The 16038-nt window shown below is 46.2% G+C and overlaps 1 protein-coding gene across 2 annotated transcripts in view; it reads left to right on the top strand.

Annotated features, from left to right (window-relative positions):
* Positions 1-11174: 11174 nt before the first annotated feature.
* Positions 11175-16038, top strand: part of LOC144944516 (E3 ubiquitin-protein ligase SMURF2-like) — a 33635-nt gene continuing 28771 nt past the window's right edge. For both annotated transcript variants that reach the window (XM_078872725.1, XM_078872726.1), the window contains exon 1: positions 11175-11346. In XM_078872725.1, coding sequence (XP_078728851.1) covers positions 11295-11346 — 52 coding nt within the window. In that variant the 5' untranslated portion in view covers positions 11175-11294. The remainder of the gene's footprint in view (positions 11347-16038) is intronic.

The following is a 16038-nucleotide window of genomic DNA, read 5'->3' on the forward strand; positions in this document are numbered from 1 at the left end:
TCCCGTCGCGTGACTTGGAAGTGCGAAACAGAGGTTTGAATGCTGCCGGCAAGTCATCTCTCTCTACACTTGCGTGTTCAGTGCCAAGAGGTAGTGGGAATATAGGGGTGGGGGGTGTCTTTCTGTTTGTGCAACGGAGTGAGAGGTTGAACATCACCTCCGCTGGAAAATATGGCACGCTATCAAATTCCGTTCCTCCCTAGTCCATGGACCACAGCACAATTTTGGGGGCTACACGTTTCTGTTTATGGCTAATACCTGGGTTGTGATGTCTTCATAAATAAGGTCGTTTACATATTGACTTTTTTATTGGCTTTTTAAAGACGTTAGTGTAACTCCGGTCTTGCCATCTCCCTGGTGGTACCAACGGGGGGAAACTAGTTCATCTGGGTCCGTGGTGCTACTCTGCTCGCAAGAGCTCGGTGTGGGAGTCTTGGTGATCATCGCATGTCTTTAAATCGGCGTTTCAGTTGCATGTTCCATGTATTCTGGGTAATGTTTCCAGCCTGACAAGTCTCAACTCTCTAATGGTTGACGAGGTGCTTTTTCACACTGTCCTTTTCTGTGCGAGTCTCACCGCATCTAAGTGGGGTTTTTCATCGAAACTGGTACGTTTTGGAGCTTGTGGTGGTTATAATCGCTCAATGCACGTAAAACACAAAGCTGTCTGCGCTAATGCAGCGGTGTTAAACAACAGCTTTGAAATCCCGAGCACTTATTTAAGTTTAAATTATAACAAATCTTTATTGACTGTTTTATGTATCCTGAAGTTTTACTGTTAATGACAAATAAAGATTGCTACTTGAAGGTTACATTTACAATGGTTTTTATTTATGTAAGTGGTGGTCAGATTTTGACCTATAATGTGAATGTCTTTCCCCAATCAACTCTGCCTTGGTGTCCCACTCCCCAACCTGCAGTGACCAGTGTGGTGAAGTATGGTCAAAGAGCTGTGCGAGTTGGCCGTCTCGTGCGGTTTCCCCATTTGTGCCCTATTTGGAATGCATCTACTGCGCGGCAAGTGAGGGAAACCCTTTACAGGGGTCATCCATAAAGGACGTCACGCACTGGGGGGGATGAGATGTGTGACGAGGGAGGGGGGTTGAGAAATGTGACGTCACATCAAAAGGCACAACTTTAAATAAATATAGACAACACGTTCTACTTAAGATTTATTAAAAAGTCTATTTAATTTTCTCCTACAACATCAGAGTATAGCGCCACATTAAATACGCACTACAATGACAATAGTTTAAAGCGATTTGAAGCATGTTTTATTTGGGGGGTGGGGGGGGTCTGACCTTTTTGTGACGAGGAGGGGTCAAATCGTCCAAAATCGCGTGACGTCATTTAGACGGCCCCACAGTACTCTGTTAATATTTGTGACCATGTTCCAACCCCCCTCCTGTTTTATTGTTTTGTGGGCAATTGCTTAAACTTTTATTATGTTTTTAATTTTATTATTTTATTATTTCCATTCTACGTAACTTTACCGAAAGAACCAAGAAGATTTTAAAGAGCACTTTACGTACTCTGAGATGTTAATGACTTGTAAAGAGCTGCCACTTCTGAGGTAGGAAAACAGAACGGGACTTATCGCGATCAAAAGGGGGGGGGGGGGGGAGAACTTCAGGTAAACGCCGAATACCCTTGAGGAGTTATACATTAAAACACGATGGACAACCACAAACTTTAATATTGAATGTTGTGGGAATTTCTGGTAGCGATTTCTTTTCCCAGGATGACTCCTCCCCTCAAACGATGACTATCCTGGGAAAACGGGACACGTAGCAACCCTCGTATTCGATTTTTTTTTTATATTACATTTTATGGAGGGCGTGTGCCATTTTTTAGAGCATTGCTACACTGCCGTTTAGGAGAATTTGTGATATTTTCTAAAGTGAGGCGAGTGTCAATATTCACCCAGATAACCGTGCCCCCCCCCCTCCCCTGGGTTTTCAGAATTCTTATCGGAAAGAGAAACCCCGCGTTGGTCTTGGGCCAATTCCGTGACGAATGTAGGAAAGTACATTTCTAAATTCGAATGTTAACGTGGCAGCTTAATTCTTTGGTTCTTTCAGTAAAATCGCGTAGAAAGAAAATAAATTAAATAATAGAGTACGACGTTTTTATTGCAACACAAGCAACCGTCTTTGGGTAGAACTACATTTGAGAAACAAAACGGACACAGACTTAATTTTATGGGGTTTCTAAAATCTCCTATTGACATAAACGGTACCGTAAGCGATGTATGGTATTCTTTGTTCTTTCGGTAAAGTCTCGTAGAAGGGAAGTAATAAAATAATAAAAATAAAACAATAAAATTATTCTCACGAGTGTCTACTTGACAGACCTGTTCTCCACCTGAAGACGGCTGCTTGCGTTGTGGCCGAAACGTCGTGAATTATTTTATTATGCTTTATTTTATTTTATTAGTTTCCTTCTACGTGACTTTACCGAAAGAACCAAGAAGATGAATCCCTGCAGTCACGAAAGCTTTAAATCTAAATTTAGATGTATGATAATTATATGATGGCACGTGAGTCTGGAGTGACCTATTTAGAATCTAATAATCTTAAGGCAGGGTTGGAAGATTAAGGGTCACCCTTAAGATGGTCAAGAGGATACGCTTCACAGATGTATTATAATGTTGCTTGTCTGGCATGCGGGTGGTGACGCTAACGGCACTTGCCCCAAAAGTCGAACCTGGTCCACCCGAGTTCGATTCCCGCTCACGGCCAACACGACAACACGAGTGACAGATTTATTGGAACCGATCCTGGGTTTTTGAGGGGTCGACTCTGCCTCCATGAGAACCTGGTGTGGTGTGTGAACGTCGCTGCTTGGAGACAAAGGCGGCCGGGTGTGGTGGTGCTGGCCACCCACCCCCCCTTCGTGTGCCGTGTCGGCCTTCATAGGTGCTCGTCAGAGCCGGCCCTAGACCTTTGGGGGCCCTAAGCAAAATTTGGTTGGAGGCCCCTTTGATGTATGATTGTTTTCACCCACTAGCTAGCAGTAACTCTAGGGGGCCCTCTGCTGGCCACGGGGCCCTTTGCAATTGCAAGGGTCGCTTAGTGGCTGGGCCGGCTCTGGTGCTCGTTAATGGCACCTGCCCGGTTCGTTCTCTTTGTTTGACGCTTGAACCCTTAGTCAATGAGGTGCTGCCACTTTTGACCAACCCTGCATTGATCCGCACGGTGGCGCACAAACAAACTCGCGCGGTGGGGAAAAATAAATCCCGTGGTGTCCTTTTTATTATTTAACACGCTTTTATTTAACTCGCTCAGTCTTGTATCCTTACAAAATATTGTAACTCAATTTTTACCCACTTCCCAATGTGCTATCGACCGCAAACTTGGTATAGGTATGTCATACTGATGACACTATATTCTATCATTGAAAATGAAAAAAATATATTTTTAATCGATATTTTTTACGGGTCTAATTGTCCACGCTCAACTCACGTTGCCTGTAAATCACCACGCTCCCTTGCGTCGTGGCAAGCTTCGGGGCCACTTCCTGGAGTCGTGGAGTTCTGCCATTACGAGTACGGTACATTTCATTAAAGCGTGTTTTAAAAAAAAGAATTTCAAATATTATTTTAGTTTTCAAAGATTGAATTCAGCCGGAACCTCCATGCTCAATCTGGTGCTCGTGTTTTATCTTTTTTAAACATGCACATTTCTATCAACTTTATCAAGTAGTTATCTTCAATCGCCCATTTTATTGGGGATAATTTTCCAATTGAAACATCCTAATTTGGATTTTCGATTTTTTTAGGAACTATTCTTATTGTTTTCGAATGTTCGGTTATTTCGCGGTGTTAGAAAATGCGTCTCGTGCTCGCAAAGATGACGTCGCCCGATACCACGTGACGCCCATATTTGGCGTGAAAAGCCCGGAAGTGATGTCATTCACTGACGTCACGCGTTCGTATCGATCAGTAACTAATTTCGGATTCCGAAATTTCTTATGCAGGCCCCGATTTTCTGTTTTTCAAGATTATTACAAACATTTGGAAGATCTCCCGAGTACTTAAAAAATTAACCCGTAAAAACAAAGTTTTTCACTATAAATCCTTTATATGCGTGGCGGCTAGAGTCCTCTCGTCCTCTGGCTTGAGATGGCTGCCACCTATGGGTCAGGTGATTGCATGCCACCATTAAGCAATTGGTAATTAAATATTTTAAAAAAATTCCCTAGACAGTGTAAAATTTTGGGAAAAAAATTTACGAAAATAAATTGTCACGCACAGCGAGTCTGTGTGGAAAATGTCAGCTCGACTGGATCACAGGAAGTGGGTTAAAAAACGAGCGAAATATTTGCACGGTCCTAAGCAAGCAAGCATGCACGCAAGCAAGCAAGCAAGTGAACTTAATATAAAGGATTTTTAAACAAGTAAACCCGTAAAAACAAAGTTTTTCACTCTAAATCCTTTATATGCGTGGCGGCTAGAGTCCTCTCGTCCTCTGGCTTGAGATGGCTGCCACCTATGGGTCAGGTGATTGCATTGCACCATTAAGCAATTGGTAATTAAATATAATATTTTTGTCCTAAAAAGTGTAACATTTTGCAAAAAATTTTTCACGAACATTAATTGTCACGCACAACGAGTCTGTGTGGAAAATGTCGGCTCGATTGGATCACGGGAAGTGGGTTAAAAAACGACCGAAAGATTTGCACGGTCGTAAGCAAGCAAACGAACTTAATATAAAGAATTTAAAAAGGCTTTGCATGCGCTAATGACCTCGTTATGCAGCACAATTACAAGGATTTGTGAGTGTCAAAGATATCGGCTTCCAAAAAACTGCCGCCGTAGCAACGATTCATGACCCATGTGCTTTGCAATTTACGCCATAACCTGTTTTACAACACATTGTTTGCATTGTTTCTGCAATGTGCCTCGATAGGTGTGGTTGATGGCACGTATGGCGATAGTCGTAATAACTCGCGTGTTTTGTAAAGTGGTCGACCCGCCAAGGGATCGTCCATAAATGACGTCACGCGATTTTGGACGATTTTTGACCCACCCCCTCTTCGTCACACGGCGTCACAAAGTCAGCCCCCCCCTCAAATGACGTCACAAGGCTCTGCCCCCCCCCAAATAAAACATGCTTGAAATCGCTTTAAACTATTGTCATTCTAGTGCGGATTTAATATGGCGCTGCACTCTGATGTGTCTATTTATTTAAAGTTGCGCATTTTGATGTGACGTCACATTTCTCAACCCGCCCCCCCCATCGTCACAAATGTCTGACCTCCCCCCACCCAGGTGCGTGACGTCATTTATGGACGGCCCCTAAGGGAGGGGGAGTACGTCACGAGTCCATTCGCCATAGCGATGGTTGCCGATCGAGAATACAAGGTCGCCCTCTACACACACACAAAGGGCTTGCCGCAAATGAACCATTGCAAAACCTTCGCTAATCTTGTCAAGGCGCATATATCGTCCCGCGAACTCCGGTAAACATTCAAAGCGGCGAGTTTTGGCTGCCCATCGAACAAAGACGCTCACCGCATCGAGCGCTTTCAGATGCGCTTCTGCGGCCGTCTGGAACGCTCTTCCTTCCGATGTTAGTATTCCAGTTTTCTTTAAAATCTAGATTGGCAGACTCGTTTCTGTTAGAACTGCTTTTTATGTTTTGGTTCGTTCTGTATCCACTGTCTCTGCTGTGTCACAACCGCATGCAATGGGTGGCAGCTGCGCGCATGAGTCACAACCGGTAACGAACGGCAGACGTGATATTACCACCCGCATATCCGATGATCACTTTTAATGGGACCCCAGCATTTGTTAACGCGACCGGAGTGCCATTTACATTCGTGCTGAATCTGCGAAACCCCTGAGTGAGATGGGTGAAATCAGTCGGTGTTGATTGTGTCGGTCGTAGAGCGGAGACATTTCGTCAAAATGAATGATTTTTTTGTACGCAGTGCGCATTAAATGTCGTGGCAAACAACAAAGAGCTTTTAAATTTCGATTTAAAGCTTTCGTGACTGCAGGGATTCATCTTCTTGGTTCTTTCGGTAAAGTCACATAGAAGGAAACTAATAAAATAATAAAAATAAAACATTTAAATAATTCTCACGACGTTTCGGCCACAACGCAAGCAGCCGTCTTCAGGTAGAGAACAGGTCTTCATCATACTTGATCCGAGTCGGCGGTCTCGCTGACAACACAATGAAACTTGTCCGCGTTCCGACTACACAGCTCTTCAGGCTGTGGAGCCCGTGGGCCAGATCCGGCCCAAGAAGGTTCTGGAAGCGACCCACCCCAGCTCTGGCTCGCCGGGAGATGTCGATATAGATACGAATGAGATTTATAGATTAGCGAGATGGGAGAGATTAATAAGAGAAGGGCGAGAGAGCACGCGGCGTAGTTTTGGCCAAAGGCAACTTGTACAAATTTAAGGCGAACCCAACGTGATTTGCATTCGGGACCAAATGTTCTGCTACACACGGACATGCATGCCTTGGCTGAATGATTTAAACAGCGTTCCTCTTCCACCTGTGTCCTCAATAATAATTCCCCCCCCCAAGCCGAATGCGATGATCACATTTTTTTCCCACCAACGTGACTGAAGAACGTTTTCAATCGGTGCGTTTTTCCCGCTCTGATATTTTTTAGCAGAGGCGCGGGGTGGAACCACAGATGAGCGGAAAGTGCAGCAACATTCATGTGGTGAGCTGGTGCCAGATTCCCCCTCTAAACTCTGCAGTCCTCTTTATTAAGGCGTTATCAGCCGATGAATAGATGCCTACATGTGGAAGGAAACCGGCACCCAAAGAATCAAATGCATGCGAGGGGGCAACACTCCATCCCGTACAGATGGAACAGATGGGAGATTATTCCACACTTGCTGTACTGACCTCCACTGATGGATTGCAGGCATATGGAAATGGAATAAGCTGAAGAGTGTGCAAAGACACGTGGAGAGATACACGCTGGGAATTACACTGAAAGACAAAGTAACACATGCATCGGGGAACACGTACAAATCAGAGACATTGATGTCGATGTAAATAAAGTGGGCTTGGGCATGGGACATCCCGATGAGGTATGATAATTATTGGTGGATGAGAGCCGGTGATGAAATGACGGCCAAATGAGGGCATCCACGTGGGATGGTGACTGCAGAGGAGAAGAAGCGGTGAGGTGATGTGCCGAAGGATCATGGATCGTGGCACCACAGCGTCACGAGCTTTGGCATTGGCGTGGGGAGGCCTGCAGCCAGCAGTGAATTGGCAAAAGGGCTGGATTTCTATTCATCTAAATTTATTAAGTCCGCCACCGTTACACGTGTAGTGACATAGTGTCGACTGCTGCCCAGCAGCGGCAAATGCGGTGGACAGTTGGCGCACACGCCGTTGAGCATATACTGGGTGTGCCGGCAGGGAGGAGGAACTGGGGCAAGGTTTACGGAAGACCTCGTCTGGAAGCCCCTGAAACTCGCTCGTGGGTTCGAGAAGGGAGGCGTGGCCAGGGTGGAGCCAATCAACAGCTCCGGGCTTGCCGGTTCTGGGAATGGACTCGTCTCGTCGTTGCTGTCGTCTTCACGAGATCATTGCGCGGCCGGATAGTTGTTGGCTGTCTCGTTCGACGTCGTCAGTGGAACACGGTTAGGTTTGCATCTAGACGAGGATATACGACATCGGAAGGAACCTATGAACCTAAGAGTCAATAAAGAAGGTGCCTCCTGCAACGACCTCGTCTCTAACTTGTGCTACACTGCACACGTATTTAGTTTTGTACATTTTTGCAAAGTGGTGCTTGCACGTAAACTGTGAAATTAGCTTATTTTTATTTGAAATCCGAGTTAATAAACAAGTCGATTCATGAAATTAGTGAATCAGCAGCTTCCCAGTAATACATCGTTTTTTGTGTGTTTAGTTTGTACCCCCCCCCACCTCAGATTAGCACGGTTGGCTACTTACGGCGCGAAAGAAGTTCAACACATAGTCAATCGGCAGGTCCCCATTAAACGTAGGACTCGTTGGGCCAACATTGGTCCAACGATTTACAATGTTATGCTGACGTTGGCCCAACGTTGCATGTTTACTGGGTTGGCCAGAATACCCCCTGCCTCGAGGGTTCTGTAGAACTCCCTCGAGGGGTGGGGAAGTATTCTCAAGGGGCTACACCTTTACATGTTGGTTTTAGTAGCTCTCCGGTACTAAACCAAACTTTTTTTTATTTTACTAGGTAAAGCCCACTGGACTACATGGTCGCAACTGATAGCTCGACGAAGTGGCTCATGTGGAAGTGTACAGCAGCCAAATACTCTAAGCGCACGATATGTGAAGGGAAAAACCGGAGGACCCGGAGTAAAATCCACGCGATAAAGAAATGCGAACTCCAAACATAGAGCACGCGTCAGCGTCGACTTCGAACTCGCGACCTCCTGTATACCAAGCGAGGTAGTTAACATCTCCCCACGGTGGTGCCCAGCTAACACAGGACTCGAATATCGAAGTACAATATGTGTATCGTGTACAGCATTGTATTATGTTTATTGCACCGCTTACAGGAATTCCCTGACATTGATCCTGGTATCTGAACAGCTTCGAAAATATATAACTCAGCCGAAAAATGTGAATGGTAATTACATTATTTTTTTACTTTTATGAAATGGCAAAAATGCAACGTTCTATTTCAAAGTCCAAGACAATCATAATATCAATAATAAAAAGTTCATAAAACGTCGCGTTGTTGTACAACCTGTGCATGGTGCTGGATTTTCCGATAACTTGGCCACAATTTCAATTCTTATTCACAACTAGTACCGAACGGGAGAGTTAACATTTTTCATTAATTTCACCCGTACCGGTATTTCCACTTTACACTACATGTGGATGTGTGTTCACTTTATTACCTGTGTCTTATTCGAAATACGTTAAGCCCTGGGTAAATAAAATACTTGATGTGGTCGTCACGGTGTGGGCTGGATGTCGTCCTATAAAAACGTGAGCATTCAGAAGCTTACAAGTACACGGGTGAATAAGCTGGGGACTTCGGTGAGTAAGCGCTGTGTGTGGTGTGTAGTTTATAAGTGGGTGTAAAGATAGCTCCAAGGTGGGACAGAGTACTATAATTACGTGTACAGCAATTGCGCGCGGTGTATGAATGGTACGTTGGGCCGGTCTCTTGTAATCGATCACGGTAACGAGATGTTTACTACCTCCCCTGGAACACAGGATGGTCGTGAGTTCGATCCCGACCCTGACGCTGGTATATTTGGAGTTTCCACGTCTCTCTCCCCTTGATCGGGTGGATTTTTCTCCGGGTCCTCCACATTTAAAAACATGCGTTTTAGAGTAGGCTTGCTTCTTTGAGCTATAATTTGTGGCCAGGTCGCTTTTGAAAAGAGCTATATAAGCTCAGTGGGCCTTACCTGGTAAAAAAGAAAAATGGTTTAGTTTTACATTTTAGTTTCATAAACACTGCTGAGCTGATCATCATCAAGCATCATCTATCCACTGCTAGATGAAGGCGTCCATTCCTTTGGGGTATCGCGATGCCACAATCAGCGTAGATCTTGCCACAGGAAGCTGATGTCATCACTCCGTCTCTGCAGCGGTCGTACTCTCGACCTTTGGGCTGCTATTCCGTCCTGAGTCTCGACCATCGGCTATTACGCCGCCTCGCCGCGGCGTTTCCAGCCCCAAACCGTCCCCTTGCTCCTCTGAAGTCAAACGCGATGCCACTAACTTGCGTAATGTGTTTCATGCGTGCCCAGCGAATCTTGAACGTTGGGCCAACGTTAGCGCGTGGTTGGAATCGTTGCGCCAAAGTTGGCATTCTTGCTGGGTTGTGTTTCTCTCCATGTCTGTCGCGCAGTGGAATTTCAAAAGCACGTGTCTCTCCACACACACACACAGTGCACTTTTTTTAGCTTTGGTTTCATAAGTCTTTGTCAATGTTTCTGATCAAAATGTCAAATCAGGTAATATACACCGACTGAAAGCTTTCGTGACTGTAGGAATTCATATTTTTGGGGGTCTTTCGGTAAAGTCACGTAGAAGGAAAATAATAAAATAATAAAAATAAAACATAATAAGATAAAAATTCTCACGACGTTTCGGCCACAACGCAAGCAGCCGTCCTCAGGTGAAGAACAGGGCTGTCGAAAAGACAGCGTCCGAATGAACACCGCCAAGCTTGGCAGCGTATTTTTAAGCTGGATCGGAGGAGGAGAGAGCCTTGACAAAGGCGTTTACATATCAATAGAGGAATTTAGCATATTTATGACAAATGCAGATATGGGATTAGGAATATGTAGGTGGTGGGGGGTCTCAAAGTCATGTTATGCTATCTACGTGACTTTAGCGAAAGACCCAAAGAATATGAAAAATAATACACACCGATTCATGCATTTTAATAGGTGCGCATCACTTTTGAAAAACAAGGCACAAAAATACGTAACAATAAATGCTTTGGGAAATAAATAAAAACGTAATATTCTCAACAATACAGTTTTTTTGGGTTAGATCGCGTAAATATGTAAATGTTGTGTCGTTAAACCCGCCACCACCCGACACAGCCAACTAGTAAGGTTTGTCACGTAAACAGAACATGCCAATTCGTTACAAGTACAGCCCTAACCGGTGTGTTGGAGAGCAAATCTACACAACATTTACAATCTGAGTACGACGTTTCGTCAGTAACTACAACCAGCTTAATCAGGGCGACAGCCAGATTTATGGAGAAACCCTGTTTCATCTTCTTGGTTCTTTCGGTACGCAAGCAGCCGTCCTCAGGTGTAGAACAGGTCTGTCGAGTAGACAGACCTGTTCTACACCTGAGGACGGCTGCTTGCGTTGTGGCCGAAACGTCGTGAGAATTATTTTATTATATTTATTTTTATAATTTTATTATTTCCATTCTACGTGACTTTACCGAAAGAACCAAGAAGATGAATCCCTGCAGTCACGAAAGCTTTACATCGAAATTTAAACCCTGTTTCGTTCCTTAAGTAGAGGGTTTGATGACATCACTTGGGGGAGGGGTGGGAAACAATGAATGCATATAAATGACTATGGCTATTACGGATGAAATTGATCGCGAAAAGTCCACGCGTTATAATATTCAATTCCTCGCCGAGAGCTGGAATCGAACCCGGTCACGGGAGGCGGTGCAGGCGAGCGGTGACGTCACCGCGGGACGCCCCGAACATCCGGGTCCTGCGCGAAGGAGGCGAGGTGACGGAAGCCATTACACGGGAGGCGACGGAGCTCACAGGCGAGCGAGCGAGCGAGCGGGCGGATTTGAGGCTTTTTCCCCTCACGCCACAAACATGTCCAACGCGGTCACGCGACGGAACGGTGCCACCAAGCTTCGACTGACGGGTAAGAGCCGCGTTTCTTGCGTGCTCGTTCGTGTTTCTTCTTCTTCGCGTGTGTGTTCCGACGAAAGGCGCCACCAACCGCCGCCTTTTGTTGACGCGGCCTTGGCCGGGCTCGGGCGCTCGCTGCCCCGCAGGGAAAACTAGGATAATCGTAAGGCTTCAGCGGGCGTGGCTAGGCCTCGGTGGAGAGGCGTGTTAGACTTAGGCGCGCTTAAAGAAGTCTCGGTTTAACCGCAAATACGACCTTTAGTTCCGACTAATTTGTATTCGGCGTCTATTGATGCGTTAGATTGTCTAGAAACAATGCACGTTGATGCTGCATGACCACTATGGCTGTATAAATAGATCGTATTGCCACAATACACAAAAGCTCCCTCTACGGTCGCCATAATACAGTATATATACACACACACGACGCTGCTTTAAAGCTAATGACTGCCTCGACATTTATAAAAACGACGAAACAAAAAGAGAATAAACAAGGACGACGACGACGACATGGGGGGAAGGGGATTGCACGCGCGTGAAGCCTTCGCTCAGGAGACTTAATTAAATAGCCCGTGCGCTGGGGCGAGGTGTGGGGATTTCTGTTGAACGAGGAATTTGCCGTGGGTTTTAAATTTAAGACAAAGGTCCCCCCACCACCACCACCATCATCATCTCCTCTCACTCTCTTGTTAGATCGCAGATATGCCTGCCTGGTTCAGACCTTGGCCGTCTCTGCCCGGCTTTCTGTCCTTGTGTTTTTATTCTGTTCGTCTCCCCTCTCTTTGTTGGTGGTAGTTTGGCGAGGCGGCCGGGTTTTGCACGGTGCTAGCTATGAAACAAGAGTGGGTTTCCCACACCACCGCCGCAACGTTGGCCTGTATCTTTTGTGTGCCGTGTATATATTTACGGAACACCGGTATGGTGAAGTATGGTCAAAGCAACCCACGACCGACGTGGCGTGGCTGAGGCCTCATTCGCAATGCATTGACAAAGGGAGCTGTACATTATTACATTGTTACATACGCGCACATCTGTTAGTAATATGTGAAACCGGTCATGGGCACCACTAACCACCCCCCCCCATCGTCAATGCGTACCGACTAGTGTGGTGAAGTATAGTTCAAACAACCCCACATCCAGCAGTGCATCATTTATTGTCGAGTAAATTATTGGAGCAATGGAATGAGCTCGTGTTTCGCGGCTATGTGGATTGTGAGGTCGCAGAACAGTGGAGCTTGCAACGGCTAGGGGAAGCCTTAATCCAGATGTGGATTGATCATGGCTGATGATGATGATGATGATTATTAGTGCACTGTGATTATTCGTACATCAGAGGGCTTTTTCAAAAGTCATAAAGTCAAGGGCACCACCATACATAAACAACAATCAATGTTAGTGAGGTCTCGCACAGGCTTTGTGAACGGTCTCAAGCATTGACATCAGCTGAGTGGCTTTTTTAAAATGCTTGGCCTTTTAAAGATTTGTGCACGAATCGCCAGTGTAGCCATTGAGCCAAGGGCACGACCAGACCAGACGGCAACAACAATGAGGTTTGGTGAGATTTCTTACACCACAAAGGTCTCGAGCCCTTGCCATTCCAGGGTCCAGACTGGGCGTAATGATTCACAGTGAGCCGTGTTAGCGCATTTGATGGTCTGGGTGGTGATCCAGTGAAGGGGCTGTGGTGCTCAGTTTTGGGTCACGCCACCTCCCCTCTGCATTGGCTACTAATGTTTTACATGTGCAGAACAAGAGTGGGGTGATGTGGGATTCTTGGTTTATCCGTTACATATTTTAAAATCGAGGTTGCAGAGTACAGGCCCAAGACTCGTACCAATTGGTCAGCGGCAAACTGAACTGCTGAAGGTGTAATAAATAGACGGTCCTTAATACAACTCATGAATTAAGCAATGTTGTAAAAATAGTGGGAAAAGACGGTGGCAGGGAATGCTGAAACTGAGGAGTGTAATGGGGAAAAAAGCAGAAATGAAAGAAGCAGAAAGGAGTGTTTCGGCCTGCAGTATGGTGGTTGAACATGCTCTGGATGAGATTAAAGTCAGTCTGGTAAACCGAGTCCTGAACTGGGTAGATGTTTGAATGAGCGAAGTTCATGGGAACATTAGTCATGGTTACAGGACAGGCTGAAAATACCAAAAATACTTGACCACCATTTTAAAACTGTAAACATAACATGCGCTGCAAAGTGCCTGAGAGGATGTCTACAGTGGAGACGGAGCAATAAAAATCAGGTCGTGTGTAGACGCTGAAGCTTTTTTACAGGACAATGAGAGCTGGTGACAGATGGGGGAGGCCTGCATCCAGCAGTGGATTGATCATGACTGGTGGTGAATAATAAGCTCACGGTTTCAATTACTGGCTCCTTGTCAGATCAGAGGGATGTATAGAGAGTGGCTTTTAGTTAAAGGGAACATTTTACGATGCGATTACTGAGAGAAAGAGGCGAGAAAAGAGTTGGTAAAAAGACAGTTTATATCTCGTGAAACCATTACTGCCTGAACATACATTCATTTCAGTAAGACGGACTAAATCGCAAACAATGTGCCCGATTTCGTTCGATCTCATAAGCTCAGCATATTGGGGCCTTGGATAGTGCTTTGATGTGTGACCACCACGTTGTTTTCAGGCTGCAGGTCCATGTGGTAGAAACCAGAAGTCAGCGCAGCAAAATCAATTGTTGCACTGTATTCCTATGCTCCCATGTCTACGGGACATCGATGAAAAAGAGTTTCGTAGCTCATCGGTTTTCTCCAGGATAAATAAAGATTCTGATGTCATTTGCTCCCTGTCTTCTCCAACCTGTCACTGACCAGCGCGGTGAAGTTCTGGTCAAATAACCCCCCCCCCATCACCCGCTCCGTGTAGGGAGAATCCTCATCTAGCAGTGGATTAACAAAGCGGCTGTGCATGTACACCCCAGCAGTGGTTGTCTTATGAAGACACTGCCCCCATGAACCCGCAATGTGGAATATCCATCACTGGCCGAGGGCCGCTGATCGACATGAAAACCACACTGCCCAACGATCGTTTGAGCTGGGAAACCATTCGCGTTGTATACACATCGCAGATGGACGTTACCGCGCGTCCATCTGTACAAGCGTGAATAAATTATGTTGGGGCGGGGGTGGGGTAAGTCAGGGGGAGATGGGGTTGGTCCCCCAATTCCAACTAAAGCTTGCATCCCATTTTGCGCCGCCGACTGTAACACGCTCGCGCGCGGCGTAGACGCGAATATTCGCGCGCGCGCAAGTAAATAAAGTGGGACAACAATTGGAATTGAGAAGACGGCTTTTGGCAGTGTGCTGGCTTGGAAACACTGCGCGTCATGCCACTGGCCGCCGACTCTTGCGCGTGTAATTAAGGTTTATTATAGAAAAGCCTTTGGGGTTGCACTTGTCCAGACAAAGGCAGGCATTAAGGCCTCGGTGCAACGACTCGCCAGTGGCGGCATTGTATGAATGAGGAGTGTGGGGGGCCAGTTTTGGATGGGTTGCGAGGTGGGGTGGACGGGGGGTCGGTGGTTATGGTAGGGTTCACGCTTGTCCCTGCTGTACAGTATCGTTCGTGTGGGTTTTCGTGTTCGCGCCGCCGAGGGGTTTGAGCCGCGGGGAATACAAAAGGAGAGTGGTAATGGTATGTGCAGCGGCGGCAGGAGCTGCTGCGTCAGCAGAGCGCTGCTTAGGGTCAAAGTAAAAATGGCCAAACTAGGAAGGGGGGGGGAAGGGTTGAAGCATTATTTTGTGGAATGGAAACGGAAGAGAGGAATGTTGTGATGTGTCTGCAGCAGTCAACACCGGCTCTCATTATATAATCAACACAGTCAGTTCGTCTTTCTCGCACGTGACATAGTAAAGTTTACGTACATTTGCCACGACTGGTTACCCTATATAACACGTTTTAAAGGCTCTGATGTGTGAATATAAACGAATATAGTAATATATCATAATTTTCTGACATTGATTAATCCACTGCTGGATTAAGGTCTCCCCGGGCAATGTTGGTAATGGGGGGGGGGGGGGGCGTTGTTTGACCATGCTTCACCACACCGAGTATAACTACTGATTGGTGAGAGGGCATTTGGCCTTGGACCGGTTTATATGTCACTTGCCACTCGTGTTGTCCCTGGTCGGGCATTCGACTCTTGTCAGTGGGTTCCTAGCGCATTTTGCTAACTGCTGCTCCGCCACTCCGCCCAACAGAACATACAAGTTTAACATGAATTGTAGACACTGGGTATACTGTGTCGCAATCACTGCCACAACAGTGCCCTTTGTTTTCACGTTTCCTTAACATCGCTGCTAATTTCGTCTGCATCTTCTGTGCGGCGGCGTAGTTCTGGGTGCAAACAGTAAGGCGCCTTTTTTGAAGTGGTGACTGCGGCCAAAAGTGCTGAGTGTTTCTGGCTGCTCATTATGTTCTCTCTCATCCATCGCATACCGGAGAACGGAGAACGCATCGATAGGAATCAGGATGTAAACTGCACAATGCTTAACGGTGCGTCACGAGACGCTCTCTCGCAACAAGTGACTCATTAATACACGGAGGCAAACCGGCTTGCCTTCGAGGTGAGGCCTTGGTGAATGTCAAAGGGTCTGGCATTTGCGAGGGGCCCTCCTTGAAAAAAAAAACGGAAAACGGCACTCGTTTCTCTCTCTCACCACCGTGTATAGTGTGCGCGCGTTTCATG

The sequence above is a fragment of the Lampetra fluviatilis genome, chromosome 35 (assembly GCF_964198595.1).
Source record: "Lampetra fluviatilis chromosome 35, kcLamFluv1.1, whole genome shotgun sequence".
NCBI classification, from domain to species: Eukaryota; Metazoa; Chordata; class Hyperoartia; order Petromyzontiformes; family Petromyzontidae; genus Lampetra; species Lampetra fluviatilis.